At 57.2% G+C, this 12,065-nt stretch overlaps 1 protein-coding gene across 2 annotated transcripts; it reads right to left on the bottom strand.

Annotated features, from left to right (window-relative positions):
* Positions 1-2,118: 2,118 nt before the first annotated feature.
* Positions 2,119-10,057, bottom strand: NODAL (nodal growth differentiation factor). Of its 2 annotated transcripts, none has more exons than XM_026003957.2 (3): positions 9,789-10,057; positions 4,425-5,122; positions 2,119-3,026 (listed from the first exon to the last, which is right to left on the bottom strand). In XM_026003957.2, the coding sequence occupies exons 1-3, from the start codon at positions 9,982-9,984 to the stop codon at positions 2,874-2,876; spliced, it is 1,047 nt and encodes a 348-aa protein (XP_025859742.2). In that variant the 5' UTR covers positions 9,985-10,057; the 3' UTR covers positions 2,119-2,873. The 2 variants fall into 2 exon arrangements, with proteins under 2 accessions (XP_025859742.2, XP_025859749.2); XM_026003964.2 differs by lacking the exon at positions 9,789-10,057 and adding an exon at positions 9,104-9,528.
* Between the last annotated feature and the right edge of the window lie 2,008 nt (positions 10,058-12,065).

Here is a 12,065-nt window from a genome sequence, read left to right on the forward strand (position 1 = left end):
CTCTAGGGTAGCCTGGGATTAAGGACTACGCGTTCCCAGGTGGCTGTGAGGCTGGGCTCGGCTCACGGAAGGCGCTTAGCCCTGGGCCTGGCACGAAGAGTTCAAGAAAGGACTGGAGCACAGCCTGGCTGGCATGGCAGCCAGAGGTCGGCCGGTTGGGCCTCCTTTCCCTTGGGAGTGAGCAAGTTTGGGCGTGGAGTGGGCTTGCAGACCGCGGCCCCAGCCAGCCCTGGGACCTTTGGAAGGACTAAGGAATCTTTCCACTAGCACTTCATCGTCCTTTACTCTGCACAGAGGCAGGTAGGATGGGGCAGGGCAGGATATGGGGAGGCTGAGGATGGAGGCACAGGCCTCCCACCACCCGTGTAGCCCGTGTTTCTGCTTCTCTCCTTCCAGTCCTGTCTCCTCTCCAGGTACTGCCCAGCCAAGGACAGCAAGGCAGCTGATTGTCCCCACTCAGCCACTGGCTTGGCGCGGCTCTAAGTACGGTGGGGCTTTGCCTTGAGAGCAAGTTCTGGGAGAGCCCCTCCTGGGCCCCCAGGTTAGGGCCCGACCTCGTTCTCAGAGGAAAGGAGCAGGGTTTCCCCCAGGTTAGGGCCCGACCTTGTTCTCAGAGGAAAGGAGCAGAGTTTCCCCTGGGTTATGGAGCCTGCCCGGCCCAGGGGGCCCAGAGCAAGAAGCTGCGTGGCTAGGCTTGGCCCCAGACGCCGTGGAAGACCCACAGCTCTCAGCAGGGGTCAGTCAGCAAAGCAAAGTTCCACTCCTTGGACCCCTCCTGCTGATAGGAAGCGCTGCCTCTCAGGGAGCTTTGTTCTCTGAGGCAGTGGAGCTGCCAACTGTAAACTCTCCCACAAGCTGTGGCCACAAGTAGCTTGAACTTTCTCTTTCTTGGCCCTAGTCACAGAAGAAATGTTGGGCACCGATTTAGTAAGGAAGACGCTCTAAAGCCCCGGGGTGGGATTTTCACTTCCCAGAATTTCCATGTGGTAGTGGAATTGGGTCCAAATGTTTGGTTCCAAAGGCTAGGCCTTGACCAAAAGTAGGGGAGCAGAAACCTCCAGGTGCTATTAAGGCCGGCGCCCCTGGGGCTCCAGGGACCAGAGCCGAGTTCCTGACCCAACCCCTCCCAGCTGTGCGGTCGGGCCCTGGGCCTCTGCGGGGTCTCACTGAGGGAAATAGATGGGATGCGAAGCTGCCCTCACAGGGACTCCCCAGCTCTGGTGTTTTCAGAGCTGAGTCAGATGCAGAATCCTATGGGGATTTGCAATTGTGGTCTGGGCAGGTCTATTTCCACCCCAAGAAAGGAGCAGCTGGATCCACTTGGTTGCTGAATCAGGGCATTGAGGTTTCTCAAGCCTAGGCCGGGCTCCAGCCTCTCCAACCTCTGCCTAGGCCTGGATTACTACCTTGTCTCAACCGAGGCTGCAATCGAGTCACATCTAAAGTCAGGAGAGGTTCCCACATGATGGAGATTGGTTTCCTCAGCCTGGAGCACGGGTTGGCCGGCTTCCCGGGGAGGCAGGGGCAGAACTACCATAGGCTTGCGTTCCCGGGGGAATGGCCCCCTCACGCTGCCAAAGATGGCCCCTGTCCTGGCGACGCTCAATGAGGTCAGCTAAAAGAGAAAAACAGAACGACTGCCTTCGGGGTCTTTTCATCCAGGGGGCAAAGCCGTGCTCAGGTGTTTTGGTAGCAGAGCATCCCACAAGAAAGCTGGGGTTCTTTCTGCTGTGCTGTCAGGTGGAACCTGAAAATAAGCCAGACTTTGCACCCTGAGCAACAGAAGAGCTGGTGAAGGTTCGATAGAGGGGGTACGGCAGGCCTGAGGCTTAGCAGCCTTCCTCAGCTGTGCAGGGTGACGGGGACAAGGCCCAGAGCACAGCCCATGACGGAGGGCCTGCGGCTCTTGGGGTCCTGCTCACAGACTTTTTAATAGGGGCGCGTCAGGATCCACTCACTTTGACTTTACAGGAGGGGCCCGAGTGAGGAATGACTCACCTGAGGTCACCCAGCTTCTCAGCGGCTCAGCCGTGACCATAACCCAAGTCTCAGGATGCCTCACCTGCACTGGACGGGAGGCACGGGGGCCTCATTAACAGCACACATGAGACACTGGGGTGAACTGTCACCAACTTTAATAGACTCGGATTGTGTCTGCCCAAGCGGGCTGACGGCGGGGATGTCCGAGGCCTCCACTCCTGCAGACCCACGTGGCCAGTCCTCTGGACGAGTTCCTGCTTCTCCCTTCAAAGGCACCAGCTGGCCTAGGAGGACTTCACAATGTCTTTATTGTTCGTGCGACTCATTAGCAGAGACCCACTCCGGGGAGCCTCTGGACAAGGCCAGCCCAGTGCCCCTGGCCAGTCCGGGAGATGTGGGGGCTTCCCTGAACCAGCCGGACATGACAGTGGCCAACCGTTTTTCATTTAACACAGTGAATGTAATCTTGGCGGAGGGGAGAGGGTGGTCAAGGACCACTTTTGAGAATACATGAAGGTTACGGATAACCTGTCCCACCTCACAGATAAATGCACATATGCCCCAACGTTTGCTTCTGATTTCTGCGGGTTCATAGGTTAAAAAGTCAAGAACCCTTGCACCAGTGCTTTTACTCACCACTGTCTCTTCAGTAAAGAGAAAACCAACAAGCCTGCCTCACAGGCTTGCCTCCCTCTCTCCTGACAGCAGCCTCCGTGTTTGCCAGACTCCACAGAGCTTGCCTTTGCAGAGCTGCCCTTCCTCCACAGCCCTGGCAGACAGAGCAAGCTCTCCCCCTCCGGTTCTCCTCATTGCATTCGATGGTTATCGTGTCTTCTAGGACCTTCCCAACTTCCCAGGGTACAGGCAAATCCAGCCCCCCCGCCAGGATTGCCTCAAAGGCACCCACATTCTTCCACAATCATGTCTTTATGATGGTCCAGGAGGACTCTGCCATTGTCCACATACAGCATGCTCAGGGGCTTGGTCTTCACGGGGGCACAGCAGGTGGAAGGGACTCGGTGGGGCTGGTATCGCTTTAGCAGACTCTGCGGGGGGGGAGAAAAGTCAGTTAAAATCTGGGTACAAAAATAGAAGAAAATTGTTCTCATAAAGAAAATCAGCCTGCCAACATATCATCAACTTAACACATAAAGTAACTTCACAGGCTGTTTAAAGAAAAAAAAAAAAAGGAGCTAAACAGAAGATTCTAAAAGCTGTATCTGGGTAGAGCAGTAGCAAGCTTACATGTCCTCCTATTGTTCTAGTCTAGAGTGCATACCAATTCCAAGAAACTCCTGGTTTAGTTCCAGAAACATGAAGCAGAAGAGAGTCATGCGGAAATTCTTGTGGGATTTCCTTTGTTGCCAGAGAAAGGCAAATAGAGTCAATAAGAGAAAAGGTAACAATCCCTTGGCACTCTGGAACCGGGCCCCGTCCCTGTGGTCCAGTGAGGTCTTTTCAGATGCTGAAAAGAGCTGCTAGTTGGGACTCTCTGGGTCTCTGGGGGGTCCCTTGATCATGCAGCAGGTAGGTGGGTGGAGCAGAAGTCCCAGGAGAAGCTCAGGCCTTTGCCCAGGAAAGGTCCTACAGGGCTCTGGCTCCTCTGGTGTTTTCCTTGCATCAGCTCAGCTCACATGCTCCCCAGAGCCTCTGTACCCCAATACCAGGGCCACCGCTTTGGGCTGTATTCCCTGCTCCCTCCTTCTCATTCTCCCTTTGCTCCCCTCCACCACCTTCCAGACCTTAGGCTGATTAGTGGCACCTGGTGGGCCTTCTCTCCTACAAAACCGTGTCCAACTCCCGTTTTAGGCAGCAGGAGTACAGCGGCTGGAACAGTGTTATCCCAACCATGGCCCCATTAATGGGGCCCCCATTCCATCAGTGAATCACGCACTTTTAGTAACGATAATGCAACATCAGACATGCCAGACCCCTGCCAGCATACACGTGCTCTAGGTACACCTAGCACCTCATTTAAGCCTACAACATTCCTGTGAAATCTGACACGGCCACCCCCCTCTCGCAGGTGGGAAAAGTCAGGCTCAGAGAGAATGAGCAACTTGGTCAGCGTCACCGGCTAATACGCAGGAATCGACCCTGCTTTATTCCCCAAGTCCGGGTTCCGACCTTCCTTTCCTCGAAGTCAGAGCTGAGGGGAAGCAGCGGCCTTCTAGGCTACACCTTCCACCCCTAACTTTATGGAGGACATCCTAAGGAAGCAAGGCGTTCAAGGTGACCCAACGGGGGCAGCACTCCACGTAGACCCTCAGAGGATCTGTCACAGGTCATCACTACAGTACAGGATAGGAGCCAGGATAGGAACTGGCACCCGAATAACAGTGAATGAATGGACCACGTGATTTACGAGCCACGCTGGCGTCCTGTCCCCCCACCTCCCCATCCAGCAGCCCACGGCCTCCCCTCCCCTCGGCAGGGCTCTGCACCTGGATGTATGCGTGGTTGGTCGGATGGAACTCCTCCCCCACGGGGTTAGGACACTCGCCCTCGCAGCGATAGGCATTGTACTGCTTGGGGTAGATGATCCAGGAGCCCCATCCAATGAGGTTGAAGTCCACCTGGAACTTGACCTTCCGGCACAGCTGGCTTCTGTCGGGCACATGGTGGCGCCGGTGCCGCCGGCGCCTCTCTGAGGACAGCTGTCCCTCCCGGGCCCGCCAGGAGCTCTCGGCCTCCCACAGCAAGGTGGAGCCGCCCAGCCGCCTCTGCTCCAGCGACAGGTTGGAGTAGAGCACGAGGAGCACGCTGGTGACAGGTGGCGTGGGAGGCCGCTGCGGACACCCTCCAGCCACGCTGGACATCTGCGCCTCCAGCTCCCCAGGGTGCTTCAGCCACTTGGAGAGTGGCCCGGTCACCTCCAGGACCATGCTGCCCGAGGAAAAGGTGACGTGGGACAGAGGGACAGTGAACAGGTCCATCCGAAGACGTTCCTGGCAGGCAGCCGGGTCCTGCTCCGCATCTGGCTTGAGCTGGTGGAAAATCTCGATGGAGAGGAGCACGCCGGGGGGAAGGGCCACGGGGCTGGACAGCTGCAGCCGGAGCTCAGCCCACACCAGATCCTCCACTTGGCTCAGGAAGGAGAAGTCAAAAGCAAAGGTCCAGTTGTGTCCGTCCACCTCCACATCTGGGTGGGGAAAGATGGAGAAGGGCAGGGTGAGTGGGGGCCCCCTGTGGCCTCATCCTCGTAACAACCCCCAGGGCTCCTATTGGAGCCTTCACCTAACAGGCCTCCTCTGCATCCCCACCCCAATCCTAGGAGTTGGCATCGCTGAGTCCTTTTTAGTCCAATTTCAGGTGAGACTCAGAGAGGTTAAACCACCTGCACAAGGTGCCAGGGCCAAGAATTAACCTGGATTTGCCCAACCTCAAAGCCCAAACTCCAGATCACGGTTGGGCTGCTCCCTCCAAGGCACTCCGCGGCCAGATAACAAATAGTAGAAGCTGGATGAATTCTCTCTGCTCTAAGGCCAAACCGTGAGCTTCCCCTCACCCCGTGACCCTGAGCAAGTCACCTTCCCAGACTCCATTCTCTCACCGGAAAGAGACCTACTTCACGGGTACATGAAGTTGGTATGCCTATCCTGCAAGGGCAAGCCTCGGCGCGCTCAGGGACGCACATGAAACAGAAGCCAAAGACTGGCCACCCTCTCCTCCACCCATTCCTCAAGGCAGAGGCAGAAACTTCGGGAGTCTTGGACAGCCTTACACACAGGCTTCTACGGGCATTCTAAGCACGACTCTGCACGGACCTGGCAGTTTTCCACCCAGCGGGCTTTCTCATCTACCTGCAGAGTGCTTAGCACCACCCTCCCAGCCCCTCATCCCTGCCCTGGCCCGGGCATTCCCACACCTGCAGCAGACACCTCAAGCGCACACACAGCCCCCAGCCCTGTTCCACATCCCCCCTCCAACCCCAAGACAACTCAATCCAAACTGGATGAAAAGGAATGGGGAAGCACATTCCATTCATTTTAGTCCTGGACTAATTTAGTCCACCGTCTGGGAATAGCATGTATTTGTGGATTTTCAGCTCACCTAAAAGTGACCTTTAACTTTTTTCAAACCCAGTTTCCTCTTCTTTGCAATGGGAATGGTCATGCCCTACCCTCCTTGCATTATCCTAAGCCCTCATGGAAATAAAGAGGCTTGAAGGTTTGTTGCTAAAGAAAAGTCCCTTAGATGATCCCTTAGAATAAAAATACTAACTGAGCTCTGATTTAGGTCCACTCTGGGAAGACCATGTGACAGTTTCTTTCTTTCTTTCTTTCTTTTTTTTTTTTAAGATTTTTATTTATTTATTTATTCAGGAGAGACAGAGAGAGAGAGAGAGAGAGAGAGAGGCAGAGACATGGGCAGAGGGAGAAATAGGCTGTGTGCGAGGCCGATACCGGACTCCATCCCAGGACCCCGGGATCACGACCTAAGCCAAAGGCAGGTGCTCAACCACTGAGCCACCCAGGCAGCCCCCATTTTTTTGTTGTTTTAATTGTCTCATAGAGCATCTTTGGTCAGGTGGTAAGTGAATTTCTCCGAGAAATCCACCCTGCACGACAAGACCGTTCCCAGCTTCAGCCTGCTGGCCGCTTCTCCCAGCCCACCTCCAGCTGCTCTTCTTCACTTAATTTCCACTTCCCTCCTCATTAGCACCTGCAGGGGGCAATAACCGGGCCCTGGCTAGCAACTCTCCCCAGAGGTGTGGGGAGGAGCCCAGCATTCCCCATGGCCCACTGCAGCACCCGAGCCAGCTGGGGGTTAGGAGGGACCTGCAGCGTGTCCTGGCCAGGAGTTAAAGACTTTTTATCTCAAGCATCCACAAATGGCCTTTTAGAGGAAGGCGTTCTGGCTCCGTGGCTCAGAGCAAGGGCTCTGGTGCCTCCTGTGATCTTCAAATTCTGCCACTTGCTGTTTAACGTTGGGCAGGTTACTTGCCTCCTCTGGGCCTCAGTTTCCCTCTCTGTAAAAGGGAGATAGTGACAGCATCCAGCTCCCAGGAATGTTAGGATTTACTGAGATAGCATGTGGAAAGTGTCTTGACCAGCACAACCAAAGTACAACACGTTGGCTGTCATCAACCACTTCCTTATTATTGCCGACGTCCAAGGTAGAAATGAAGGTGTCCGGGGGCCCCTGGGTTGCTCAGTCGGTGAAGCATCTGCCCTCAGCTCAGGTCATGGTCCCAGGGTCCTGGGATCCAACCCTGCTCAGCAGGGATCCTGCTTCTCCCTCTCCCTCTGCCTGCTGCTCCCCCCGCTTGTGCTCTCTGTCAAATAAATAAATAAAATCTTAAAAAAAGAAAGAAAGAAAAAAGGAAAGAAAGAAAGAAAGAAAAAGAAAGAAAGAAAGAAAGAAAGAAAGAAAGAAAGAAAGAAAGAAAGAAATGAAGGTATCCAGATAGGTAGTGAGGGACCTGGATAGAGGAGCAGAGTCATGGTTACCGGGATGGACAATGTGTATGGAGGGCTCCTTCCCAGGGTGGGAAGAGTCTTTGCCTTCATGACCCCACCCCCAGCCAAGGGCTCCTTGGGAAATAGTGCTGCTGGGTGCTCTTAGGTCCGGCTCTGGTTCTTGTCAGGACAGGGTGCCTCATCCCTTGGGGGTCACTGATGCCCGATACATGGTAAGAATGCTCCTACCTGTACAACAAATTTGCTTAGGGCTTGGTCTCCGGAGAGGGTTCACAGACACCCTGAAACCTGTCCATGGACTCAATGGAGTCGGCCACACAGGCCCCAGTGAGATCTTGACCCATGTCTGGTTCTTTCTTTTTTGTTTTTTAAGATTTTACTTATTCATGAAAGACACATAGAGAGGCAGAGACATAGGCAGAGGGAGAAGTGGGCTCTGTGCCAGGAGCCTGATATGGGACTCGATCCCAGGACCCCGGGATCATGACCTGAGCCCAAGGTAGAGGCTCAACCGCTGAGCTACCCAGGCACCCACCCACATCCAATTCTAAAGAAGAAAGTGGTTGGGCCCATGCCCTTGGGTTTCCTCCCCTCAGACAGGGTGTTGAGGCTGAGTGACGACTTGGGGCTCTGCAGGAAAGGAGGGCGTAAGACACTAAGTGTCTGCTCTACGTTATTATAAACATAGGATATGTTTAGGATGAGGATAATTGCCACTAACTGCTTCCGGCCGATCCTCGTCTCCTGCAATCCTCACCACCGCTATTACCATTTTGCAGGTGAGAAAACTGAAGGTTTTCTAAAAACCCAAGGTGAGCCCTCAACGGGGACAAGCAGATGCAAACCCACTTTGGTTAGACTCCAACACCCACGTCCCGCTTTCCTCCCAAGGCGAACAGATAAACCCACGAGGGAAAGGAGCGTCTGGGACATCCCTTCTCCACCTGTGTCCCTCCAGGCAGGCTCTTCCTGCTGCTTTTAAAAAAAATGAAGCCCATTCACAGCACTGAATGTACTTAACGCCGCTGCACAAACTGAGAAAAGGTGAGTTGGTAGTTCTGTCCTGTATTTTACCACCTGTACACACAAATGAGGCAGAAAGCCAGCCCCCTATTTGACAGAAGGGGAAACTAGAGAAGTCAACCGATATACAAGGTGGGGGCACCAGGAATTGGGAAGCAGGCTTGGAAGGACCAGCACCCCTCTTTCCAGTCTCCCAGATTCTCAACCCCCCCCCCCCAAACCTTCTGGAACTCTCCAGAAGGACGAATGAACCGAAAAAGCGCACGGCACCCCGGCCCCTCTGTCCAGCCCACTCCCCGCGCCCAGCTTTCTGGATGCAGGGCCTGAGCAGAGCGCTCCCGTAACTGCCAAGCCCGCTAGCCCCTCGGATGTCCCTCGTCCGTCTGGTCCCCAGATGACCCCTCGGGAGAGGGTCATCAGCTGTCTGACCCCAGACGTGGCCGGCGGGGTAGCTGGGAGCCCCAGCCCCAGCCCACAAGGGGCTGGCGGGTGGCCAATTAGGTCCGATTATCGGATGTGGATTGCGCCCCAGCGTGGGGCGGGCCGTCTGGCCCCAGCGCGGAGGGAGGCGCAGGCCGGCGCAGGGCGGCAGGGGTCGGCCCGACCCCAGACGTCAGGATGTGGATTGCAGGGGGCAAGGGGACCCCGCAGGAGCGCGCCCTCAGCCCAGCACCCACCTGCCCGCGGCGCCCGACGCCCGGAACGCGCCGCCCGCCCCGCTTCCGAGGGTGACGCTCCGGGGCCCCGGGGGTCGCGGAGGGGTCCCTCCATCCAAACCCGGGGACGCGGACGCCTTCCCAGCCTGGGCGGGGTTCCCAGGCCCGCCTGTTTCCGACCTCGGGGCACCCCATCTCCGAGCCCCGACCTCACGGGACGCGCCCCTGCTGGGTTTCGGGGCTCGCGGCCAGCCCGGGCGCTGCCAGCGCCAGACTCCCTCGCGCTGTCACCCACAGGCGCGAAAAACAAAAGAAATCGACAAAATGTACGCGGCGGTGATAGCGCCCATTGACCGCTCCGCGCGGTTTCGCGCCGCGCGCGGCCGTGCTGGGGCCCCCAGCGCTCGCCAGTCTCTAGGGCGGCCCCGGGGTCCCGCCGCGGGAGGCGCGCCCCGTGCAGCCCGGAGCTCCGGTGGGCGAGGAGGCCCGCGGCGTCCCGCGGCGCAGTCGGCCTCCCACGCTCCCGCACCGCGCTCTGCGCCCCCAAGCACCGCGCCACGCCCTGGGCCCCCCGGGCCGCCCCCGCCCCCGCCGCCGCCGGCCGCTGCGCCCTGGGGCCCCGCGCGCCCAGCCCGCGCCCGGCCCCGCGGCCCCGCGGCCCCAGCCCTTCCCGCGCCCTTGCGGAGGCCGCGGGGCCCGGCCCTACCTTGCGCCTGCAGGCTGCGGATGATGTCAGCCCGGGGCAGCGGGTCGCGGTAGAGGCTCAGCATGTAGGCGAGAGGGGACGGCGACGAGGGCTGCACCCGCGTCCGCAGCGGCACCGGGGCCACCGTCGTGGCGCCCGCCTGGAGCAGGGCCCAGCAGGCGTGCAGCAGGAACAGGGGCAGCCGGGGGGCGTGCATGCTGGGCTGGCGGGGCCTGGAAGCGGCCTCCGCCCCTTATATCCCGGGCCCTCGCTGCCGCCCCGCCTCCTCCCTCCCTCCCTCCCCGGGAAGGCCTCGAGATCCTATACCTCCCTCCACCCGGGGGTGGGGGGAGGCCCCCAGGGAGACCACCTGCTGGGGGCGGGCCGGACCTGAGCCGGCCAAGCTCGGGACCCTGGCGCGGCTGCTCTAGGTACCGAGGGCCTCGTTTCTGCGGCACAGCAAGCCTGTCGCCTGCAACTCTCAGGTCGGAATTGTGGCTTCCTCGCCCTGGCCCTGCCGTGCCCCGGATCCCTGCCACGCCCTGTGTCTCCAGGCTCCGAGCCGTGTCTGGCTCAACAGGAGCAGGTAGAGAGTGGTGGCCCATCCTGGAGGCTCTCCCCACATTGGCCTGCGATGCTCCCCTCCCCCCCCCCAGTCGGCCAGGTGCAGCCTCCCCACTCATAAAGGTGTCACCTGTAATGTCCGTGCCCTGCCGTCCCTGCCTGTCCTGGCAGTTCCCCCCCCCCCCCCCCCCCCCCCCCCGGGAGACCCGGGTTTCAGCCCAGAACTCTCATTCCCTTTGCTGGGTGCCCTGCTTTCCTCACCTGCACAGGACTGATCCTTGTCTGGCTCCCTTTCCAGGTGCAGTCAGATCAGAGCTGGAATTACCTTTAAAGAAATAGAAATCCCTTCCCCTTGTCAGGCCAGAGCTGTTTCCCTCAACACAGGAGGCCTCCTCCTGCCTCCTGTCCTTTCTTAGCCTCTCCAGGTACATGAACAGCTGGCTGGCCTTTGCTGAAATGCTAGGTGCCGGCCCCACCTCGGCTCCTTCCAAAGGTTGCTCCAGCTCCGAAGAACCAAGGCTCAGCCCAGACCTGGTGGAGACGGGGGAAGCGGGCCCAGCAGGCTCAGCCTGGAGCTGCAGACTTGGGGTAGGGGAGGCAGGATGGGGCAGGCCCACCCAGCAGGAAGGGGCCTCCCCTAGAAGAGACCTGGGCTGCACACCCCAGAGGGCCATGGGACCTGGACGATCTGTTCAGCCTGCAGATTGTTAGTTCCTTAAAGTGGGGATTGCCTTGTTCATCGAGTTTTCCTCACAGTACACATTTTAGTTTGGACCCGAAAAATCTTAGCTAAGTAAATAAATCAGTGAATGGAAATGTGTCCGGACTTGCCCCAAGATAAGTAGCACCTTGGGTGTTTGTTAAACCTATTGATTCCTGAGCCCCAATCCAGACCTCTAAGATTTAGGATTTGGAGACAGGTCTTGGTAATCCACATATTTCACAAGGGACCGGTGGTCCTTACCAGACAACTCTGCCAACCTGGGTGGGCTGGGGTTCTAGGCGCAGTTTGGAAGCCACCTCTCTGGGTTCAGTTTCCTCTTCTGTAAAGTGTTCCTGCGGAGACCACCCTCTATACAGGGTATGAAGCGAATGGCAAAGTGCTTCACAAACTCTAAAACCTGATGTATTTGGAGAGCTTTATGCATGTTGGGATATGATTATGGGTGCTCCGTGGTTGTCCTTCAACTTCCCCAGCCTGGGGGCTTGCTGGTTCGGGATCATCAGCCCCAGCCATCTGCACCAAACCTTTCCTCGGAGGCAGAAGGCATCCTCACCCAGGTTGTGAATATATACGTAAAAAACAGTGACAGATTGTGGTTAGTGCAATGGGAGTCCTGATGAGGACCTGAGAACAAAGAATGGCACCACAGGGCAGGTGCAGATAGCTAGCCAGAGGTACAAGAGTCTCCCCCAAACCTGGATCTCCCCAAGTGACCTCGGATCCTCATAGCCCCTGTTTAAACAGGGACATTCAGCCCAGAGCGGTCTTATCCACCAGGATGGAAAGGAACGAGAAAGAAGATATTTCTACTTCTCACGGTGACCAGAAGCTTCTTGAAATTCAGGATAAAGCTTATTCATCCTGTGTCCCTTGCACCATGGAACACACAGGAGGCGCTTAATAAATGTCTTAGCTAAAATGGACGATTATGACAAATAGCTGACACTTACTGAGTAAGTGCTCTGTTCATCACTGCACTGATTTTATCGTTAGGCCCACTTCAGAGATGA

This window comes from Vulpes vulpes, chromosome 4, assembly GCF_048418805.1.
Source record: "Vulpes vulpes isolate BD-2025 chromosome 4, VulVul3, whole genome shotgun sequence".
Taxonomy (NCBI): domain Eukaryota; kingdom Metazoa; phylum Chordata; class Mammalia; order Carnivora; family Canidae; genus Vulpes; species Vulpes vulpes.

Coding starts and splice junctions, on each gene's coding strand:
- NODAL (XM_026003957.2), bottom strand. CDS start 9,984: ATGCACGCCCCCCGGCTGCCCCTGTTCCTGCTGCACGCCTGCTGGGCC. Junction 5,123..9,788: donor CCGCAGCCTGCAGGCGCAAG/GTAGGGCCGGGC, acceptor TTCCCCACCCAG/ATGTGGAGGTGGACGGACAC. Junction 3,027..4,424: donor CCAACCACGCATACATCCAG/GTGCAGAGCCCT, acceptor CCCCCCCCGCAG/AGTCTGCTAAAGCGATACCA.